This window comes from Pogoniulus pusillus, chromosome 6, assembly GCF_015220805.1.
Source record: "Pogoniulus pusillus isolate bPogPus1 chromosome 6, bPogPus1.pri, whole genome shotgun sequence".
NCBI classification, from domain to species: Eukaryota; Metazoa; Chordata; class Aves; order Piciformes; family Lybiidae; genus Pogoniulus; species Pogoniulus pusillus.
The window spans coordinates 44,076,145-44,098,815 of NC_087269.1; the positions used below are offsets into that span (position 1 = coordinate 44,076,145).

Sequence of the window (22,671 nt, forward strand, 5' to 3'; positions counted from 1 at the left end):
GATCAAAATCACCAAAACCAATTTACTGCTAAAGCATAAAGGAAGGGGGGCAAAAAAAAAAAAAAAAAAACAAACAACTTTCTGTAGTTCAATAATAAGCTCCTCTAACAAAGCTGAATCTCAAGAAAGGGACGGAGATAGACTTCATCATTTCCTCCAAGAGCTGTTTGGTGTTGTACGGAAATGTACTGTGTGAACCCAGGTTACCACAGCTCAACTGTTTCTATAGGAGTTTGAACTAATCTAACTGCACTGGTGTGGGCATTAAGCACTCAGCATTAAGCAAATGGAATTGGCTTAATTTGCAAAGCTGTGTATTTTGCAGCCATGAAATGCAGAAGATACGTTTCAAGTACCACAACTTTCCCAGCATATTGGAGTCCACAGCATGAACTGCATCTGTCCCTAGTTCACATTTGCTTCAACATATGGTTCCCTGCATTTACCATGGGTTTAACTGGGACTGGATCCTCATTTTTAAATGGCAGATTGTTTTGGGTTGGTTGGCTTGTTTGTTTCTGTTTTTTCATTTGATGCTCATGTACAAATGGATAAATTTCATGATCTTAATGTACTCTAACAACAGATAAGTCAACAAGCTACTCTTCTGATACTTACACAACATGTTGAAGTCTTCTCTATCCAGGCTTTTGCTGAGGCAGAGAAGTCCTGTTTTTTCTCTGATTTGAAACCAATGGTTTTCATGGGATCTTGCTCGTGAAATTACAAGGTTCTGGCAGAGGTGGAAGTGGGCCACTTCCCCGTGCGAATCCCTCAAGGCATGGATGCGCAGGAGCGGCGTACCTGCTGGCTGATCAATGTAGACATTCTCTGAGTACTCTTTCCTGGGGAAGTAGAGACCAAAGGCAGCTGCAAAGGAAGGCACATAAAAGGAGAGGTGCTCCCAGTTAAATGACTTTTGCACTAGTAGTTTCTTAAGAGATGAATTTCCAAAGAGCCAAAGACTTCATTCTCTAAGGATTAAAAGAAGTATTAACAAAAAAGTACACAGAAAGGTAGATCCTCACCTGGTGCAAGTAACTATAATTTTGCTTCATTCAAGCCAGGGACATAGCCACCAAAAATGTGGCCTTTTGTTTTCACTCAAGTTACAAAATCATCTGCTTTTTGAAAGCAAAGCTGCTTTGTTGTAAATATGGCCCAGTTGAAGCAGAGTGCTTAATGAAGCTATGCTTGCCAAATGATACTTAAGTTCTTATCTGCAGCTCTCTTCTGCAATCCCATTATCTCACAGATTGTATTCAGAGAAGAGAAAAGAAAATGATGAGATTGCACACTTTAAAAGCCTAAACACACTCTATGTTGAGAAAAAACAGAGAAATGTAGCAGTGGTTCTCACACTTCTCCTTGGATTATGTAAAACCTCTTTTACATAGGAGTCCTTTTGTGGTTCCTTCCCCTTCTGAAGAGACAGGCATGATAGTTCTGATACAGAAACTGGGATTTGTTTCAATTAAAATTTTATGAAATGTAATATACTTGTAAGTAATTTTAATATAGGAAATGTGTAAGCTGTGAACCGACTTGCCTGAAGTCTGGAAGGAAACATAAGTTTATTCTTAATACGACTGAATGACACATTGCTCTCCAATTTTCCCCTACCTCCCCTAATGTTGCAGACATTTACATTTAGTAGGGCTCAGCTGTCCCTTGATGCGAGTTTCTTCAGATGGTCTCATCTTCCAGGTTACTTAGCAATGGCCTTTCTACCCCTTTCCAGTTTTCCTTCCAATTATGCAGCTTGCAAATATGATCACAGTGGAATGCTCAATAAGGAAGGTAGGTACAAAGCGATGCTCATTGCACTTGTGCACGCTGAAATACTGGAACTGTCACTCTTGTTCTTCACCTGCACTGACAGTCAGTACTTGCTCTCATACAAAAGAATACTGGCCTATGGCAGAATTTTGCACCGTTTAGTCTGATTTCATATGGAGTAAAGCATATAAAAGCTTCAGACATCTGCTGAACCAATGAAAGTATTAACAATTTCCATATGTTACTAATACAAGATGGTTTTAACTTAAATCAAGCTAGATACAACTGGAAAGGATGGTAATGCAGCAGCAAAATTCAGGATAGAATGCCAAAACATCTTCAAAATAGCATCCAACTATATCTGCTTTCCCCCCTCCCCACGTTTACATTGATATTGGATCCATACACCGTTCTACTGAATGGAGAGGATCACTAACAAACTGTAAACAAGAGACCTCTAATTTCATTTGGAAACACCACAGAAACCATTGTACCTTGCAATGATTCATGACATCGTCAGTATCCCGGGATGCAATTACATGCATGAGATTTGCAGAGGCTCATTACTTTTTCTATGTGTTCCTTGCAATATATGAAAGAAGAGGTAAAGTAATACAGTAGGTGAACTGATTCCAAAGTAATTAACTTGAAGGGAAGCCAACAATAATCTTAAGAGAGTTCTAGAGAAGCATTAACTCCTAGTGTCTTTATGTGTAAGAAAACTATTTGTGATGGTTTGGGTGTTCCCTGCCCCCCACACTTTGGAAATCACCCAGACTAGACTCATCCAGCTCTGGAAATTGAATGAAGCTTATATTTACAGCTTAGCACGATAGACAAGCAGATATTTACAGTATATACAGTTATAGACAGAAATACACAAGGTAAAAGGTAACACAAAAACACAACAGCTCTCCCAGAAACCTGAGTCCCCAGGAGGGGCTTGCAACCACCCTTCCACCTTCTCCCACCCCTCTCAACCTTACCCCCGTCCCAAGGAAAAATGGAGGTTCGGCTAGGGGGTTAGAAAGCAAAGTGGATTAATCAGAGAGACGGCAGAGAGGCTAGAGACAAAAATGCAGCTCAGGCAATGCCCCAAGAAGAAGTAGTGCCTTATCTACATTTGGATTCTTGTTCTTATACATCTCAGCAAGCCTATGAGGGAAGTAGACATTACCCTTGTTCGTCTTTCACAGCCTGTAATCTAGTTTTTCTCTCCAAAACATTGTAGCTAGCTTCAAACTAGCACACTATTGTTTCTGATGCTGGTGCTATCACTACCTTTTTTTTATTTCTTCTTTTTTACTTTTTTTCTTTGAAGTGCAGGAAATCCTTTAAGTATGTAGTGCTAAAAGTCCTAACAAGCTGGTTTGTTAAGAAGAGAGATAAGGTGATATCCAACCAGCAAGCCCAGTCCCAGTGCAAGCAAACAGATTCCCTTAAGATATTTCCCTATAAAGTCTTGATTCAAGAATTATGAAAACTTCCTTGCAAAGTATTCAGCACTGTAAACTCACTGCTCAAGACTGAAAAAATAATTACTTTTAACCCACTCATGCAGGTGAGGCTTATACACCATAAGATGCAGGACAGAGGAATACTTCCTTATTTCTAGGGCTGGGGTGAACAGTTTTAGTATGAGCATCACTGTGTTATCACAAACACATCACATGGTGCACAAACTGGCACCACAGCAGAGGCTCCAGCAAAAGAACAGAACACAGGGCACATATTCTCCCAGGCAACCAGCAATAGAACAAGGGGACACAGTCTCAAGTTGTGCCAGGGGAAGTATAGGCTGGATGTTAGGAGGAAGTTGTTGCCAGAGAAAGTGATTGGCATTGGAATGGGCTGCCCAGGGAGGGGGTGGAGTCACTGTCCCCGGAGGTGTTCAAGAAAAGCCTGAATGAGGCACTCAGTGGCATGGTCTAGTTGACTGGCTAGGGCTGGGTGCTAGGTTGGACTGGATGATCTTGGAGGTCTCTTCCAACCTGGTTGATTCTATGAATTATGACAGACATTGCCACATAAATGTCTGAAAACTTGCATGCAACTACACCTCAGCAGAGGACAGCATCCTCACCGTTCTGCATTTGAAAGAAAAAAAAAGTCTGGAATTCTTTGGCAGCAGTTCACAGGAGCAGTCTTCTCTTTTGCAGAAGAAGAAGAGAACAAAATCCTCTAATACAAAAACTTGATTTCTCTCTGTAGCTAAGAGAGATGTCAAACAATGCTTTGTATTTTGAAAAGGGAGGAGCATTCTTCCATAAAATAGTTTCAAATGCATATGATTAATTAAGCAGAAATGTCTTTCACAAATATAAAAGCCACTTTAAGAAATTCAGTAAAGCCACTATAAGAAATTTGACTAGAAACATAATCTTTCTTTCTCCCTAAGTCAAACCTAAAAGCTGATGAAACTACATTCATTCCATCAAAAGTCTTAGTTCTTAGCACAGAGCAAGGACCACACCTAAGGGTATTTTTAAGTGGCACCAGTGGATATTACACTTAGCTATAAGACAAGTATTTCAGGGGAAGCACTGCAGAAACTTAGATGGCAAAATAAACAAAATTTTTAAATGGATTTAGCCATGTAACAAGATTCACTGAATGCTACTTGATCTCGAAATGGTTGGAATTTAGTAAAGTGGTTTGTGTCACTGTAACTCCATTTCCGGCACTGAAAGAGATGAGAGGTATGCAACAGACTGCCTAGGTCACAACCACACTCTGCATATAAATCTTTGGAGGCTGATTTTGAAGGAGACCTTTGAAGTAGAAATGTAGCACCCACTTCTCTGAGCTGTGTTCATTCCTTTAAGCTCTAGTAAGTTAAAACCAGATTCAATAAACTTGCCATCTGGCAAGTATGCTACAGAAGGAAGAGGTTCTAATCCTGGCCACAATTCCTCGTGTCCTGAAAAGAAATAAAATCAATTTCCAGGGACTTGTGCAAGCTTCCTATGGAAGCCAGATGGAGTTTTTATTGAATCTGCCATTTAAATAAAGAGGAATTGAGGTGGTTACACTCAAAACCGATGGTTAAAGTGCTTTTGCTTAGGAATTAAAAGCAGAGAAACATTTCACGTTACAACCTTGAAATACATCACAAGAGGGTTGTGCTCTGTAGCATACATAAGTAACTTGAGAGGAAGTTACTGAAATATTTTGGGATTTGAACCTATTTTTTTTTAAGAGGACACTTCAGTGCTCCTCTATTGTAAAATGTGCATGGGAAACACAGCAGCCTCTGATGGATGAGCAATATTACGTGATAATAGCGTATCAGTAACATACAGGAGAGCAAAGTGATCACATTTAAGCGGATGTAATGCTTACAGCCCTGCAGGACTAATAGCTCCTACAGGAAATAGATACAGTTATGACAGCAGTTTTCCAGTTCAGGCAGAGAAAGCAGATAAAATGAAGGGAGAAATTAGATTACATCTATGTTGAAGTCTTCATGAGTGCCTTTGGAAATAAGGCCTTTTTTTCATGTGGCTTTTTTCAGTCACAAATGATTAAGTAAAGAATGCCTTTTTTTTTTTTTTTTTTGATACAAAAGGATTTTTTAAGTACAAATTTTGTTATGGAAAATTCTACTTAGTACTTTTTATGCTTGCCAGTATAGTCTTGAGTAGCATTTGTGGACTACTCTTCATGAAAAGCATTAAACCAATTAGAGGAAAAATATGGTCATAGCATGAACTACGATGGCAAATAAGCTAATTTAGCTTTTCAGTCACAACACGAAGTGTCATTATTTTTTTTATTAGTGTAGAGAAAGACTTCACTGTAAGACATTTTCCTAACCAAAGCTTGTAACAATCTATCAAAGTACAAATGCATACTTCATAAAACCTGCTTTGAAGTGATTTACCCCAATCACAAGATTTGCTCTGGAAAAGAGTGGATGGGCCTTGGTAAGTGGAAACATCTCAGATCTGTGTGGATCACTTGCAGAGTCTCAAAGCATGTTGAGATGGTGAGAATGGAGGACAACTGGCACACAGGGGGGTTACTGTTCAGAAACATCCCATCAACCTGGTCCACAAGACAAGAAACACATCCATAACATGTTCTTCTGAAGAGAAGCTGGTGCAGACCGTAGTAGCCAGTGAACTATTGGTCAGTAAAATGTAGCAGCTAGCTCCTCCTTGAAGCTGAGCTTTACAATCTAGGAGCTTAACCCACAGCAAGAGTAAGCTCTCCACTGGAGTCGCCGTCCCTGGGGCTGTTCAAGGCAAGGTTGGACGTGGCACTTGGTGCCATGGTCTAGCCTTAAGCTCTGTGGTAAAGGGTTGGACTTGATGATCTGTGTCTCTTCCAACCCTGATGATACTGTGATACTTAGCCAAACCATTTGCCTCAAGCTAAGTAGCCAGATGGTTTATGTAGCTCATAGTGAAAATTCAAAGCTGTGTGGTGTGTTTGAATGTCCAGAATCATAGAATCAATCAGGTTGGAAGAGACCTCCAAGATCATCCAGTCCAACCTAGCACCCAGCCCTACACAGTCATCTAGACCATGGCACTAAATATGACCAAGTGAGCAAACGATCACTGCTCGCTTTGTCACACTATATATTCAAACAAAAGGCTTCCCTCTTGATTTAAAGATTAAAAAGATATGTTAGATTTCAGTCACTGGAAAGTTATTTTGAGTGTCACTACTCATGTAGGCTGAAAATTGTCTCTCTAGTCTGTTTGCTATCTTATACATCTTCTTTTTACTGCTGTGTGTTACGACTTACACTTCTTTCCAGTAGAATATAATCTTCACAGATCTCATGGTGCCTGCTGGATGAACATGCATTTAAAACCACAAGAAACTGTTTTTTGGTTTTAGGAAAAATATAATGAAGATGCACACACAAAATTTGGTTTGCAAAAAACCCAGCAAAATGGGAGTAGAATGATGGTTGTTTTCATTCTGCAAGTAATACACACCTATATAACCCCAAACATTCACTTAGACCTCCCCAGCATTTTGAAAGACAATACAACAATTTATTAAGACTGGCAGAGGCCTCATGCAATCAAAACCTGTAATCAAGTATTGACATACATATCCAAGGAAAACAATATGCTTTTAATGCTGTGATAGCCCTATCATTGTAGCATGTAGCATTTAGATATAGACTGGATGAACATGGGAGTCTGACGTTAATAAACCTCCACTCGTTGCACAGCATCAGATTTCAAGAAGCAATTATCTGGCAAGGTTAGTTTTGTACTCCTGAAATAATTATTTTTACTTTTGATGAGTAGCCATTACGTTCTGTTGGCAGTATTAATATACCTAAGGTTTGATTCATCAGAGAACAAAAGCAGCCACGTACTTGTATATTTCAAATTAAAGGACTTGCCCACTTACAGTCCTTCTAGCCCCTACAGAATTAAGAAATAAACTCATCTTCATAAGCTAATGTGATGGTTTGGGTGCTCCCTGCCCCCCCACACTTTGGAAATCACCCAGGCTAGACTCAGCCAGCTCTGGAAATTTGAATGAAGCTTATATTTACAGCTGGCACAATATACAAGCAGACATTTACAGTATACAAAGAAATATACAAAGTAACATAAAACCACAACAGCTCTCCCAGAAACCTGAGTCCCCAGGAGGGGCTCCCAACTGCCCTTCCAACCTTCTCCCACCCCTCTCAACCTTACCCCAGTCCAAAGGAAGAATGGAGGCTCAGCCAGGGGGTTAGGAAGCAAAGTGGATTAATCAGAGAGATGGCAGAGAGGCTAGAGAAAGAAATGCAGCTCAGGCAATGCTCCAAGAAGCAGAAGTGCATTATCTACATTTGGATTCTTGTTCTTATACATCTCAGCAAGCCTATGAGTGAAGTAGACATCACCCTTGTTTGTCTTTCACAGCCTGTAATCTAGTTTTTCTCTCCAAAACATTCTAGCTAGCTTCAAACTAGCACAACTAAAAAGTCAGTAATTTAGGAAAAAACCCCTCTCACTTAATGGAAAGGTAGCATGAAACAGCATATCTGGAAAAACCACTATGTTAATTGAACACCCTGCAAGGTAATTAAGAAAAGATGCACCATTTCACAGGATCCATCCCACCAGAACAAAGTTCTTGCCAGCATTTAGACGAACGTTTCTTCAGTCAGAGACAGTTTAACAGAGAGCACAATCTCCACATTACACAAGGAATCGCTCCAAGCTTTCCTTCAGTTCAGCAGCACGGTTTAAAATGAAGAACAGCTTCTTGCACATTTACACAAGGATCCATCTACAAGGTAGTCACAGAATAAGAGCTATTTCCAATAGACTTGGCTGCACATCATGAAATAACTCTTCAGAAAAATGATATTCACCGGGGCAAAACATAACCATGGTTTAAACAAAGCACCTTGAAAAGCTATTTGAGCATCTCTGAAAGGGATCTGTCAACAAGCAAAGGCTCTGGAGCTCAGCTCATACCTACAGTTCATGGCAGAGCACAAGCTGAGAGTGAGAGTTTCAGTGTCAGGGTGGTGAAGAGCTTGTGCCATGCAGCACTGCTCACTCATCACCTTTCTCTGAGGTCCTCAGCTGACCACAAAGTCAGAGCACAAGACAGCCTGTGCCAGGTGGGGACACAGCAGCAGTGAAGGAACCGCAATGTTGTTATGCACACCACTACATGCTGGCACAGCCAGGCACCAATGCAGAGAAGCCTTCTGATCAGATTAGGTCTGTAACAGCCATTCAGGCTGCGTCTTGCACAAAGGCAACCACTAAAAATTTCTCCTGGCTTTATATAGCAAAGTCCAGTTAAATGCTGCCATCATAGAATCATTTTGATTGGAAAAAAACCTTTAAGATTGTCAAGTCCAACCATTATCCAACTCTGTCAAGTTTGATGCTAGACCACATCACTCACTGAGTTTAGGTTGCAGCATTAGTGTTTGGAAGTCACTAGAACAATGACAAATAGAAGAACTGGCATACCCTCAACTTCTATGCTGTTAGTGCAGCTCAGCACCACGATGCTATGTATTTTTAGGTGTGTTATTTTTACTCTGATCATTACAGAAATTGAAATAGATGTTACATGAACCAGAGAATACAGGAAACTGTATTGAAGTGAAAAAGAAATTAATTCCCTTTTTATAAAGCAGCTTATCTGGACCCTAGGTTGGGAAAAGATCACTGTAGAGCCTCATACCAGAATTTTCTGAAAGAAGGCTCAAACTTCACGGGCTGGATAACTGCTAGGTTTCACCTGTTGTGTACATTTAAGTGTAGCACAATTCCTGGAGAATGATGGCTTAAATTTCAACAGCAGCAGTATCAGTGAAATACATGTGCTTCAAAGAACATGATACTTCCAGAGGGAACAGGTCCTTACAAAGTGATGGTAAGCAGAAACAATATTAACTAGAAGATATTCCAGACCTATTAAACAGATCTGCTTTAAGTTAATTGCCTCTCTTGTGATTTTCCTAACCAGATTTCCATGCTCCTATTGAAAACAATCCTGAATTTTAGACTGAAAACATAGGAATTAATTAAGCAGGTTAAAAACATCTCGGTCAGTGTATTAACCTGCCAGTAAGGAAAAGGAGAGTGAATTCCCCAAAACATTAGTAAGACAGAACTAGTAAAGCCAAAAGATGGATCAGACAAAAAGTTTGCTTCCTCTATCAGATATTCTGAACATACATTTTTTTAATAATCAAGATCAAAGACAGACCCTAAAAATACATCCAAATTTGTCAAATGACTTTCAACTGATTTGTGAGGACTACCAAGATTTTAATTTTGGTCCTACTTAAAATTAGAAAAATCTGTGCAGCACACTGTGACAACAGTGTTACTAATAACACTGCTTGCTGGTTCTACCACTGCCTAGTTCAGATCAAGGGCAAACTTGTGCCAGTGCTTCCCTTTCAGAACCTCTGCTTCTCGGTAAGTTTTAGAAACTCACTTCTGAACTTCTGTAGGTGCAGAAAAGGATAAGATCTTCCCTTCTCTTGTCACATTGTCATTTTGGGGATGGGGTGGGTTTTTTGTTGTTTGGGTTTTTTTTAACTTATCAAGAAGGTAAGTTTGATGCTTCGTTGTTTTAAATGTCAACTGTGATGGTTTGGGTGTTCCCCACCCCCTCGTACACTGTAAATATCACCCAGATAGACTCAGCCAGCTCTGGAAATTGAATGAAGCTTATTATTTACAGATTAGCAGAATATACAGGCAGATATTCACAGTATATACAGTTATAAACAGAAATACACAAGGTAAAAGGTAATGCAGAAATACAGCAGCCCTCCCAGAAACCTGAGTCCCCAGGAGGAGCTCCCAACCACCCCTTCACCTTCCCCCTCTCAACCTTACCCCAGTCCCAAGGAAGAATGGAGGTTCGGCCAGGGGTTTAGGAAGCAAAGTGGATTAGTCAAAGAAACAGCAGAGAGGGGTGAGGTTAGAGATGCAGCTCAGCCAGTTCCCCAGCAGAAGTGACTTTTCTGTGTTTTGATTTTTGTTTTTATACATCTCAGCAAGCCTATGAGTGAGGTAGACATCAGCCTTGTTTTCCTTCCACAGCCTATAATGTAGTCCTTCTCACCAAAACATTCTAGCTAGGCTCAAACTAGCACACCAACACTACTAAAACATAAGACTACCCTTCATAAATTCATGTGCACAGAAAGCTACTGTAAGAGATTGCAGGGGTTTCTGAAAACCCTTCAGGTTCTGATTCTGTCACCCCTACTTAGTGTGATTAAATACTCATTTTTTTAAGTATGGCTTAAGTGGTTGAGAATAACTGGATATTATTTTGCTCTGTAGGAATACAGAGCTGAAACAGAAGACAAGGAAACCAAATGCTGTATGGCAGCACAAATTACAGGTCTTGAAGACCTGGAGGTGTTCAAGAAAAGCCTGGATGAGGCACTTAGTGCCATGGTCTAGTTGACTGGATAGGGCTGGGGGCTAGGTTGGCCTGGATGACCTTGGAGGTCTCTTCCAACCTGGTTGATTCTATGATTCTAATCGAATTTATTTACAACTCTGTGAGATTTAGGGTGTCTACAATGCAGCACACCCCCCCCCCCCCCCAAAAATGACAATGTTTCCTTCCTATAGCACTTTGTACAGGCATATTGCATACTTCTATATTTCCAATGACCTCTCTGTACTGAGCTCTCACAACTAGCCCTGAATTTACTGGCATCACAGAAGTACCTCTCAAGGGGAGCCCATGCTAAAAGCTGCACCGATTTAGGGTTTGTTAAGGCTTACTTACAGTAGGTGACATGTAAAAATCTTCACAGGAAATACATGAAGGTAGATGTATGTGTGGATACATCATGTATGTACCCAAGTTAAAATGAGATTAACTATTAGTAAGAATAAGAATGTGTGGAAATATACATGCACATATGCACAGAGCTACATTTTCACCCTTTCCCATTTTTTTTCTTTTAATTCTTCAGCTAGAGCAACCATAAGGATTACCCAGAGACAACTCAGCAGCACCATAAAGCCTGTGACTGTAAATAAAGAAATAGTGACCCACCAATTGATAAGGTCAAGACATTATTTCTTGTACTCACTGATCCTGAAGTAGTATCTATGTAAATGTCTAACAACTACACAAGCAACAAAAGAAACAGGTTCAGCAACAAGAGGTTCAGATTGTCTCCCCCCTGCATAAACTATTCAGCCTTTCCCAACTTTAATATGAAAGGTTAATTGGGAATTACAACAATGCTTTTTCATTCTTGTATGAGATAATTCAAACCACGTTTTGGTAAATAAATAGCTTCTTATCAGTGTGAATCTATCTAAAGCAAAAGGAATACTAAGGTAAATTCATCTTTTAAAATAGGAGCTCATTAATCTTTGGAAATAGACAAAGGTTTCACCAGCTTCATCGTCAGAAACCAGGAAGCATCCTACTGAGATTGCTATAAATACTTCCCTATCACTATAACCATCTTGTGTAATCCTGGGTATTATCTTTACTGCTTTTTTAAAGGTAAATTTGACTAATAATAGTTCTTACCATGCATCCTCACAACATATTCCCCCTGAAGAGAAACTGGATAGGACTACGGGCTAACCTAGCACTGCTGAAGATGTACAAGTAGAGATTCAGATAATCAAAGGTTCCTATTACATTTGAAATGGTCACTTCTTTTGTGCATTATAAAGTTTGTCAAAAGGCAAACCAGACTAAATATTTCAATATCATGTTTATAAAACCCTAGATCTCTCATAGACAGACTCTGCAACCACTGGGTCACCCTAACTTACAACTGCACCTCAGTGCAATTCAAATGCTAATGAGCACAAATGCTCCTATCTATTTCCTGTGCCTAAATAATCTTCGAAGAGCCAAAATACTCACATGAAATAGGCACCAATATTTCTCACAAATAGCTTTTCACCTCCTCAGGATCATTTGCTTGCAACAATTAACAAATTGGCAACCCTTGACCTAACAGTAGAAGTATCAGTTTGGAATAATGGCACAATGTCTCATCACTCTCTGTCTGGGTGATGGCAAGAAGAGTCTGATTTTTGGAGACAAGATGCACATAACCACCTTCTTGTTTTCCAGAGAGTGGACAATCTCACAGCATATTGACAGATTTCTGCTTTGGACTGTCCACTGTAGCACTGGCAAACCTATTTTCTATATTTAGTGCAGAAGTGTTAAACATCAGCCTGATAGACTTTATGTAGTGGCACAGGAAATAGATATACACAGCCTAGATATATCATCTCTCTAGCTTCCTTCATTTTCTCCAATTCCTGCTGTTCATGGAAGAGAGACAGCAGATCATTACTGCCTTACACTAGGAGGAAATCAATGAAAACTTTTGCTGGTGGGGGGGTTGAAAGTTTGCCAGAAAAATGGTAAGGACTTGAAGGTCCACCTCTCACAGGAAAAGTGCTCTGTTATTAAGAGCTGCTATTCTCTTTTCAAGCACTCAAGGGAGCTGTGAGCCTGCAATTCCATTTTTTTTTCAATCCAGGAACTGACATCTCAGTGTAAATGTAAGCTTATTTATTTACTTCAAGTTTTGTCATGAGCATTTGGTTTAGTTTTAGGTTATTTTTTAGATATTATTAGAGGCTATTTTTTGGGTGATCTCAAAAATTAAATGCAGAAGATTAGGTCTTTTCCTTTTGATACTTTTAATCTCTATTACATCTTTCTAATGAGCATGCATACATGCTTCAAATGAAAATACACAAAAAGGTCTAAAACACTGTTATGACACACCTGCATTTGAACCTCTAATTCCTTAAGACACCCTGGTAGAGAATGGATTTTCTTACATGCTCTTGCAGTACAGACTTGCTTTTGAAATGGTTTAATAAAAACCTATATTGCACTTGCCATCATTAAACAAATCCATGCCACAAACCAACCAAGCAACCAAGAAATTCCTCTATCCCAGCTGTGAACATTGCTGTTTTCTAAGCCAGAAGAACTTTTCCTTTAGGGACTTTTACTCATTATTGCTCAGCACCTAGTCATTATGCTGTTGTCTTAGAGCATAAATGCTGTCAGGAAGAGGGCCCAAATTGTATTGACAAGACTTGGAAACAGCCTGTCATAACACTAATGATATGCATGTGACACTGATAGCTTTTCTAGACAGCTCTTCTCAACTAACTTTAAGATAGGTATGAACCAGACTGTACTCGTGACAGGTTACAGGGGTGAACGAGAGAAATCTGAAAGAAAGTAATAAAAGCAGTAGTAAAACCTGCAACAGCAGAGGCCTGTAAGTGAACTTCTGGGTTCTAGCCCAGTACCTTGCTACAGGGCATGCCAGACAATCACAGATGCTAGACAGCTCTCCTCTGATTATTGAAGTCTGAATTTGCCTACTGTATTTCCTAGCTATTTCAATGCCTTTTTGCTTTTAAAGTGCCTTTACTATAAAATGAAATCTTTGCCTCATGTTTACATGCTCCTCTGCCAATACAAGAGAGGGCAGCTGCAATGCAACTCCATCACATCTCCCATACAGTCACTTTTGTGAAGGTTTCACTAATCAGAAAGCATTGGTGTATCTGCTGGGTAACTTCTCATCACTTACTGTCTTTATTTCTACCTACATCCGAGGTCTGTTCCAAGTCCTGTGTCGCACAGAGGCACACAGATAGTCCTTGATGTTGACAAACATTCTAAACTGTAGGCTATCATTCTGATCGTGCTTTTGATGTATAGACAGAACCTAAGTGACAGTCTCAGAGTCAAATGAAATACTGTAATCATTCAGAGACGAACATTCTGTAAGTTGCCCAGGGTCTACAGAATGCTGAAGCACAAAGTTCATACATTTACATTTTTCTTAGATAGTGAAATTGATGCTTTCTGCTCTGTCCAGCACAGTATTTCTATGCACATTTTATCAAGGCATTTTGATCTTTCAGTTCCTCTCAGCAAAGATGCTTGCTGCACCATTTCATCAAGAGCTCAAATTTCAGATTTGTGTGTCAGCAAAAAACTTATTTCCTGTGCTTCCCCTGTTTGGTTGTTGAGGCAGTAATACTCACAGGCTAAAAGACTAGAATGCAGAATGAAAACGAAAGTCAGATTTCAACTGAATACCACTGAAATGTAAATTCCAAATTACAGGTTTAGTCTCTCTGTTCAGAAACTCTTCCCTGTGCCTTAAAAACCCCACATCAGCAAACCAAGGTTTAGTCTTCCTGCTCAGAAACTCTCACCTGTGCCTTAAAAACCCCACATCAGCAAACCAAGGTTTAGCCTCCCTGCTCAGAAACTCTTTACCTGTGCCTTAGAAACCCCACATCAGCAAACCAAGGTTTAGCCTCCCTGCTCAAAAACTCTTTACTTGTGCCTTAAAAACCCCACATCAGCAAACCAAGTAGGGTTTTAAGTCATGGCCAAGACTAATAGTGCATTGTTTTCCATTAATGCTTTTTCATGGAATGGCATCTCCAAATCTGGAATAAATAGCTGATGGGTTTCATTGTAAAAACTTTACAAAGCTTAAGCCTAAGTCATACACTTATTTGTTCTCATTTTATCATTAATGAGAAGTGCTACACTTAATGCAAAACAGAGCACACAACATCCAAACCTCTATGATTTTCAGAATTTTTTTATGCTACCAGTAAACAGGTGACAGTAGAGTGTACTTATCTTTTCATAAATCTTTTCTGCTGACAGGCTCAAGACAGAAGCTAAACTTTCTAGGTTTTGTGATGCCAGTGCGATGGAAAGGAAAGAAAGGGAAGAAACCAACCTGAGATTCTTATGCTACATGGGATTAAGTGCTGGAGAGAAGGAAGGAGGAGGAAATACAAGAAGATCTCTGTAACATAATGAAATGTCCAGAACAAAATATTATCTATATATCCTTGTATTCAACACTTGAGCATAACTCCAGAGGAGATTCTACTTTGGAGGGTGTGTGTGTGAAATAAAAAGTTAAAGCACTGTTTGGCAACTCAGTTCTTAACTGAAAATACCAAACAGTTTCAGGTTTAACATGGCTAAATGGCACTCATTTCAGGCTGCAGAATAAAATAATCCAGTGTATAAAGCAGTCCTCATGTCTCAGAGGTTCACTAATGAGTGCTAATGCTACTTCTCAGGGTATTAACCGACCACAAGTGTCAGATTTTACATACATTTAGTGTGCATTTGTTTTGCTGATGTGTTAATACTTTCCTGAGTGAAGCATAGCAAAATGTACTGGATGACCACTCACTTTTTCTCATGAGACTCCAGTGTGAAAAAAGTGTCAGCTGAGTTGCCTGAAAGTATTTTGTGGCTTTCCTATTGCTCTGCTCTGGAATGAACATTGACAAGTTCTGCTGGCAAACACTGGGAGTTCCCACACACCAACTGGCAAAGATGAAAGTAGTCAGAAGGAATATAAAAGTGTCAGTCCTTTGACAATTTCTTCATGTCTCAAGCAATTACCAATTTAATAAACATAGATTTCAAAGATAGAAATTATTCTGGTGTTAAGCTTGCACAAATCAATCCAAACTCACTCCTGTTACCAGTGACTCTTCCTTAGTTTTTACACGTCGTTAGAAAGGGTCTCACCTCCCATATTTGCCATGCACTGGAGAAGACTTGGCTCAGGTATCTATTCCAATGAGCTCTTACATTTGGAACACAACACAGAATTTTAAAAGCCCTATTATTTCTGGCACAAAGGAAGTGCCAGTGAATCACAGCACCTTCACACCACTCTGCCCATTCCTTTGAAGGTACTCTATGTAGGTCTGTCTCCCTGTACTTGAGCATCTCAGTTCCATTTATAGCTGCAAATACAATAATTCACTGAGACACAATTGTGGAAAGCAATTTAGAAGAAGGCTAACTGATATGCTCCAAAAGCATCCACCTTGCTAAAATTTATAGGAATAACATCAAATATACATTTTTATATTCTAATAAAATATAATCTCAATAGCACTGGAAGCACTCAGCCTGTGATGCAAAAAAATACACCCCCCTTACTGACTGCATGGTAGAAAATAACCAGTGGGCATTGGATGCCTAGTTATACAGAATATAGCTGGTGCTGAACTGAGGATGGAAATTTAGGTAGCAATATAAAAGGGTAAAATTCACAGGAGCAAACCTATTATTTGCCAATAATTTCAAAGAAAAGAATTGTTTCAGTTGGAAAATACTCTAAATGACCTTGCAGCATCTTTGCCATCATATGACTGAAAACATGTATCTCTCATGGCTAAAATGTACATTTTGTAGAGTGATAGAGATGTTTTGGTTGGAAAATACCTCTAAGATCACTAAGTCTGACCGTTGACCTAACACTACCACAGCCATTAAATCATGTCTCCAAGTGTAACGTCCATGTTCCTTGAGCACCTCTGGAGATGGTGAGTTTACCACCTCCCTGGGTAGCCTATTCCAATGCCTGACTACTCTCCCTGTGAAGAATTTTTTCATAATATCCACCCTCAACCTTCCCTGGTGCAGCTTGAGGAAGTTTCTTCTTCTTCTAGCATCTGATATCAGGAATATGAGATTGACCCCCGCTCCCTTTCAGGTAGTTGCAGAGAGAAATGAGGTCTCCCCTCAGCTGACTCTTCACCAGACTGAACAATTTCAGTTCCCTCAGCCACTCCTCAGAAGACTTGCTCTCTAGACCCTCATCAGCATTGCTGTCCTTTTCTGGACACACTACAGCAGCTCAATGTCTTTCTTGCAATGAGAAGCCCAAAACCAAATATAGTACTCAAGGTGCTGCCTTTTGACTAATTTTTAAGCTCAAGGTCTCACTGGTCTTGCTGGAAGTGGAGAATCCTGAAAACCAAACAGTCTGTCAAGTGTCAGTCTGGCCACTAAACAACTACAGGCACTCTCTATGAACCCCTCCATCTTCCCAAAGGAAAGAGAAAGGGAATAAAAGGAGAGTGACTTGGGAATTGAAAAATAAAACTAAAACTATGCAAATGAAACCAGTAATAATAAAATAAAATACATACAAATATTTACAAAACCAACAGCAAACCCAACTCTCCTGGTGGCAACTACATTGTCACTGATGCTGTGGCAGAAGAATCAGACTGAACGCCCTGGCAGACAGGAACCAGATTCAAAAGCTGGATTTTGGAACTGGATTAAAGAACACATGATCAGGATTGAAGACAGAACAGGCAGAGTCATCTTCAAATGCTGGCTGTTGAAGAGAGTTTGATTCTCATGATCCCTCAGCTTTAGACTTAATATAATGCATATGGAATGGAACACCTTGCTGGTGAGTTCAGGGTCACCTGAACTGTCTGCTCTTCCCTAGAGGTGTGACCTTTTACTCTGCACCCCCAAAGCAGTAGACATGATCTCGGGTCTGCACAGCAATCCTTGGTACAGAAACATTGAGTGTTATCACTGGCAGAAGCAGAGCCTGCCTGTGAAAATACACCACTAGCTGCAAGAGGCACAGCTATAGAGGAGACTGTGCTGAAAAGTGGAATTGCTGAGCAGAATTAGTTCTGTTCTGACTCAGACCAGGACAATGTCTCTTCAAAGGATGAACAATGGGCTCAGAGCTTTTCTTAAGAGCCTAAACTTTTAAGGATCAGGTACTTTTCATCAGTAGTCTTCATTTGTAGACTGGAAATAGTATGCCAAGAGTTAGGTGGAAGGTATAGGCCAACTGTCTGTGCCAAGCCCGTCCAGACTTCACAGAGGAGAGCCTGAGCATACAGCACCTGAGTTCTCTTACTCGGAGACCAGAGGTTTACTGCACATGTGAGTTCATGCTACTGTGTAAATAATGCTGAGCCTGTAGAGGGCTATGGACTGCAATCAACTGACCATGCAGGCACACCTTAAGTGAATATTTGTTTTTAACACAATCACCACCATTGTCCAAACTTGTTGAAGTCAATAACCCTACAGACTTCAAATCTGAGATGACAGGCAACACTTTGCAAACACTTGCAGACAACAAATGATAGTGTATCTGCAGTGACATAAATGTGTAAAAGCATGGGTCACACCTAGGGAGAGAAAGATATATGCTAAGGGAATGTTGCATAAAAGATATTTAGCCAAAAAGAAAGAAAGTCTATGTCTCAAGAACTTATGCTATGAAAAACATTTTAGTGTCTCAGCTCCTACTCCCTGGGTAATATTTTATGTTATTTTAAACTTATTTGTCCAAAATTTAGATTCAAAATGGTATTTGAACTATTAGCACTATTCTAAGAGTTCAACATGTTGAATGCATTTTTCTGTGGCTATAATTCAGTAACATTTTGTTTCTGCAGTTGGACAATATTCCCTTTTAAACCTAAATGAACACAGCACATCGACTGTAAATCTTCAGTGATCTCTATCCATCTGAATGAACGCTGCTTTATCAAAAAGCCCAGTGGAGTCACTCAGTCTGCGTATTGTTAAGCCCACTTTTTAAGTGAATGCCATCAGGACTTGTGGACCTATTCTACTCAAAGCTCTTTGGCTGACCCAGTTTTTCTAAAGGACCACTTTTTTACGAGATCACATCGCTCTGACTTTCAAGATGGAAAAGCCTAGCTGCAGATTTCATTTTGTACTGCAATTTATACATTTGATTGGTGGACCTTAAAAGGATCTCACATGTTGCTGCAGTGATGGTCAACAATGTAATTTTACAATTAGATTTATTCATTATGGGTTTAATTCACTTTTCTCTGAATAAAGGCAGAGTAAATCAACTTATATTTTGCTCCTAGGGCTGCCTAAGTCCCTTCTGGATCAAGAGACAGAGCGTAAAGTTGTATAGCAGACCTCCATGGTCATGTGGCTGAGGTTCAGAATAGAATGGGTAACCTCCACAGCCATATGGCTTGGATCTAGAGTGAAGTGGCTTGTTCAACTGCAGACCATGTTTCTGTTTCCTCAGTGTTACCCTAGTCAAGGCAGATTGGTGGTAGGCTGGTTCGTGTTTGAGACACCTTGTCTATCTCTCAAACGTAGCCATTAATCAGTATCTTTGTCACTTTAAAAGGAAAACTGAGAAGGCACAAACAGATGGCACTTATTTAGAAACCTTGTCATGTGCTGTAGATTTTTTTTAAACCAGTGAAAAACAGAAGGCTTGAGGTTGGCAGGAGCCTCTGGAGATCATCTGGTCTGATGTCCTGACTCTTGCAAGGCCAGCTAGAGCCACTTGGCCTATTACTTAACATAACCTTCTTTATGCTGAGTCCAAGAGAACACTACAGCCAAAAGGCATTTTGATAACACAGAGGCATTTACTCTCCAATATTATTTCCTAGATTTTACCTTTGAATCAAGAAAATTTAAGAAGTTATAAGCTGTTGAAAGAGGACCTTCTCCTAAATGTTTCACTGCTCAAAATAAGAACCATCTGCCAAAGATATAGCATAATGCTAAAAGATTAAAAGCAGTAACTTTTAAATGCAGCTATTGACTTGACATATATAAAGGCATCTATATAAATAAAATCCACACAATAAATATATATATATGGTAATACAAACAGCACTGCATGGATCATAATCACAATCAGAAAAAAACAATAATTGAATTGCTTCTTTAATCTGTAATCATGTTTCTTCTGGGGCAATTTGGATTAAATCTATCTCATAAGTATGCAGAATACCCTGTTTCCTAAAACAATTAATTTACCCTGGAAATCTCCTAAGTGAAGCTGCTAACTAACATTCAGTGTATCAATCATTACCCAGTCCATGTTTAAAACACAGAAACAAAGCAAGGACAAGATTGGCACTGCTCAGATTTCATTGATTTAGACACCTTACACCTCAACACACACGTTCCATATCGGTTATGCACAGACTGGACTGCATAGTCAGGTCATGCTCATTCATATGCATGAATGCACATCTGGGTAAACAGAAATAGCAATACAAATGCATACAGACTTTGAACTCTAATCTTTTGTCTACAAACAAGAACTGTTTAGGATAACTTCTCATATGCTTTTTTTTTTCCTATTCAGTGGATCATATACAAATCTAACTTCTAGAAGCCTTCTTTTTCTTGTAGTTTCACACTCCTCCTAACCTCCTGTGCAGCTTTATTACCTAAATTTTCTTTTTATTGTTATGAGATTGGCACCAACAGTGCTCCAGAGCTCAGGTAAATTGAAGCCTTCTATTTCCATCTGAACTGGACTTCTGGATATCAACAGATAAAAGAGAAACTGGATTGTTTCCTAAAGTAATGTACCACAATGAAGTTTCCGGTTCTGAAAACACAGTGCAGCTAAATAGAAGCAATGAGCAGTTTCCCTAAAGAAAAGGAAGTTAACTCATGTGCTCTGTATTGAGCTTGTGCCCTGAGGCTCTGGGACCTTACTGCCACAGACCTTTGCCTTTATTAACAATATCAGCAAAAGCACTTCTCACACATATTTTGTCTCCTACACCACTGCCTCAGCTGTGCCAAGACATGAATAAAGGAGTGAGTTGGGCTTATATTGGCTCTTCCCACTAAAAAAGTTGTATGGACACCCTAGATCTTTAAAAGCTGTTCTGCACAACCGAGACTACTGTAAGAAGGCAAAGTATCTGGAGTTGAAGATGCTAAGGTCTTTTAACGAGGACTACATGCAAGATGTCTGTATTTTTTTCTGTTCCATAACTCAGATTATGGAGCACAAACTGGGGCAGTTTTAAGTGTTTTTATTTTTGCAACTTTTCTGAGAGCTCACAGAAGAAACACGTCAAAACCCCAATGAAAGACCTGATGGCTTTTGTATTTTGACATTACTTTACTCTGCCTTCAGGATGATGAACTCTCTCACACATTTGATTGATGTAACTAGCTTAACTGGTTAATCACTTTGCCTCCTAGCAGTTCCTTTCTGCTTACATCCAAGGAAATAGTCAATTAAGACTATAATTAATTCTCCCCTCCTGATGGAGTAAATTTGGAAGGTTGTGACCACATGAATGCAGGCAGTGCAGCTGGTTAATCTGCAACCCTGAGCATCATGCTCCTAATGAAAGAAGTACAGCTCTTGTACTTCAAACAACAGACAAAACACAAATCCTCTCCAGCCCATTTGGATCCCTACAAAATAGCGCATGGAGGAAACACAATATGCACTGAAAAAAACCATGAATGTGCTTTCATGTCAAAGAAGTATTAATGGATGACTCGACAGAAACCATTAGAAACTGCAAGACAAAACAAGATACTGGAAACTGGTAAACCAAATTAAGCATATCCAACTGCAAATTGCACAAAGCTAGGGAAACAGGAGTAAAAATTTTTGCACGAAGATGACAATGGAAAACCTTATCTGGATGTAATGCAGATTCTCCATCGTGGCTTTTTTACCATCTAAAGTCATTGTGCTTCTAAAATGAACAGCAACAGATCATGAAAGGCAGAAATTCCTTCATGGAAACTGCAGCCACAAGCTGTTCAAAAGCCAGGCTACACAGATATTGCACACCCTTCTCACCTTGAAGCGGAGGTGTTCAGCAAACATCTAAGGAGGAATTCAGGTAATAGTTTAGTAGGTTCACTGCACTCTTAAGAGTTCCCAACAATTTATCCACATTGCAGCACAATACAACTACTACAAAAAAAAATAGGTTATTTTGGTGAAGTAGTTTTTGAAAACATGTTCTAACCATTTAAATTTATTGTGGCTGGTCAGACCAGGTGACATTTACCATATGTCAAATATTTAACATATTTTTATACCAAGCATAATTTGATACATAAATCTTGTAAATGCAAGAGACAGAGGCAGATTAGCAAGCTAGTGGGAGCAAGCTCTCAAAATTAAAAGTCAGCTAAAAAAAATAAAACTTAACTTTTTTTTGAGTGAGTGAAGAGGTGATAGTAAGTTCCACATATACAAATTTGCTCTCAGAGTTACAGATCTGGAGCAGACTTTGACTGAGAAGTTTGATTTCCTGCCCAGATCAGCTGCAGAGTGATTTCATGAAATTACCACAATTCAGAAGAGAGACATGAAAAATCTTAACCCCTCTTTTGCTTCAGCTTTAAAAAAAGGATGAATTTACATACCATTCCATTTGGGTCTCTACTTCACTCCTTGTAACATTCCAGGTGGAAATATCATTATCGGAATAATCCAAGTCAGCATTACCTCCAGACACTCAGCTCCTCCTCTCCTTTCTTTTGTGAAAGGAAAATGTCTTAACAAACATGCTAAGTAAAGTAACAATTCCCTATTGCTCATAACTATTTACATGGAAACAGCAAATAGATGCTTAAAATAATTATAACAGTGGATTGGTAATTTGGTCACAGATTCCACATGACTTCCAATGTTTAAGGTATTAACCATAATAAAGTTTGATATATTGTCACATCTATGTCTATTTATTCTCCCTTAAATAGAACAAAACTGTGTCAAAAAGGATCAACTAAGTAAGACAACAATGACCTTTT

General features: G+C 39.4%; 1 protein-coding gene across 4 annotated transcripts in view; it reads right to left on the reverse strand.

Moving 5' to 3' along the window:
* Nucleotides 1–22,671, reverse strand: part of RET (ret proto-oncogene) — a 120,151-nt gene that overhangs the window by 38,038 nt on the left and 59,442 nt on the right. For all 4 annotated transcript variants that reach the window (XR_010302614.1, XM_064145422.1, XM_064145420.1 and 1 more), the window contains one exon: nt 619–870. Coding sequence is in view for 3 of the 4 variants with exons in the window: in XM_064145422.1 (XP_064001492.1) it covers nt 619–870 (252 nt within the window). In the remaining variant the exon portion in view is untranslated. The remainder of the gene's footprint in view (nt 1–618; nt 871–22,671) is intronic.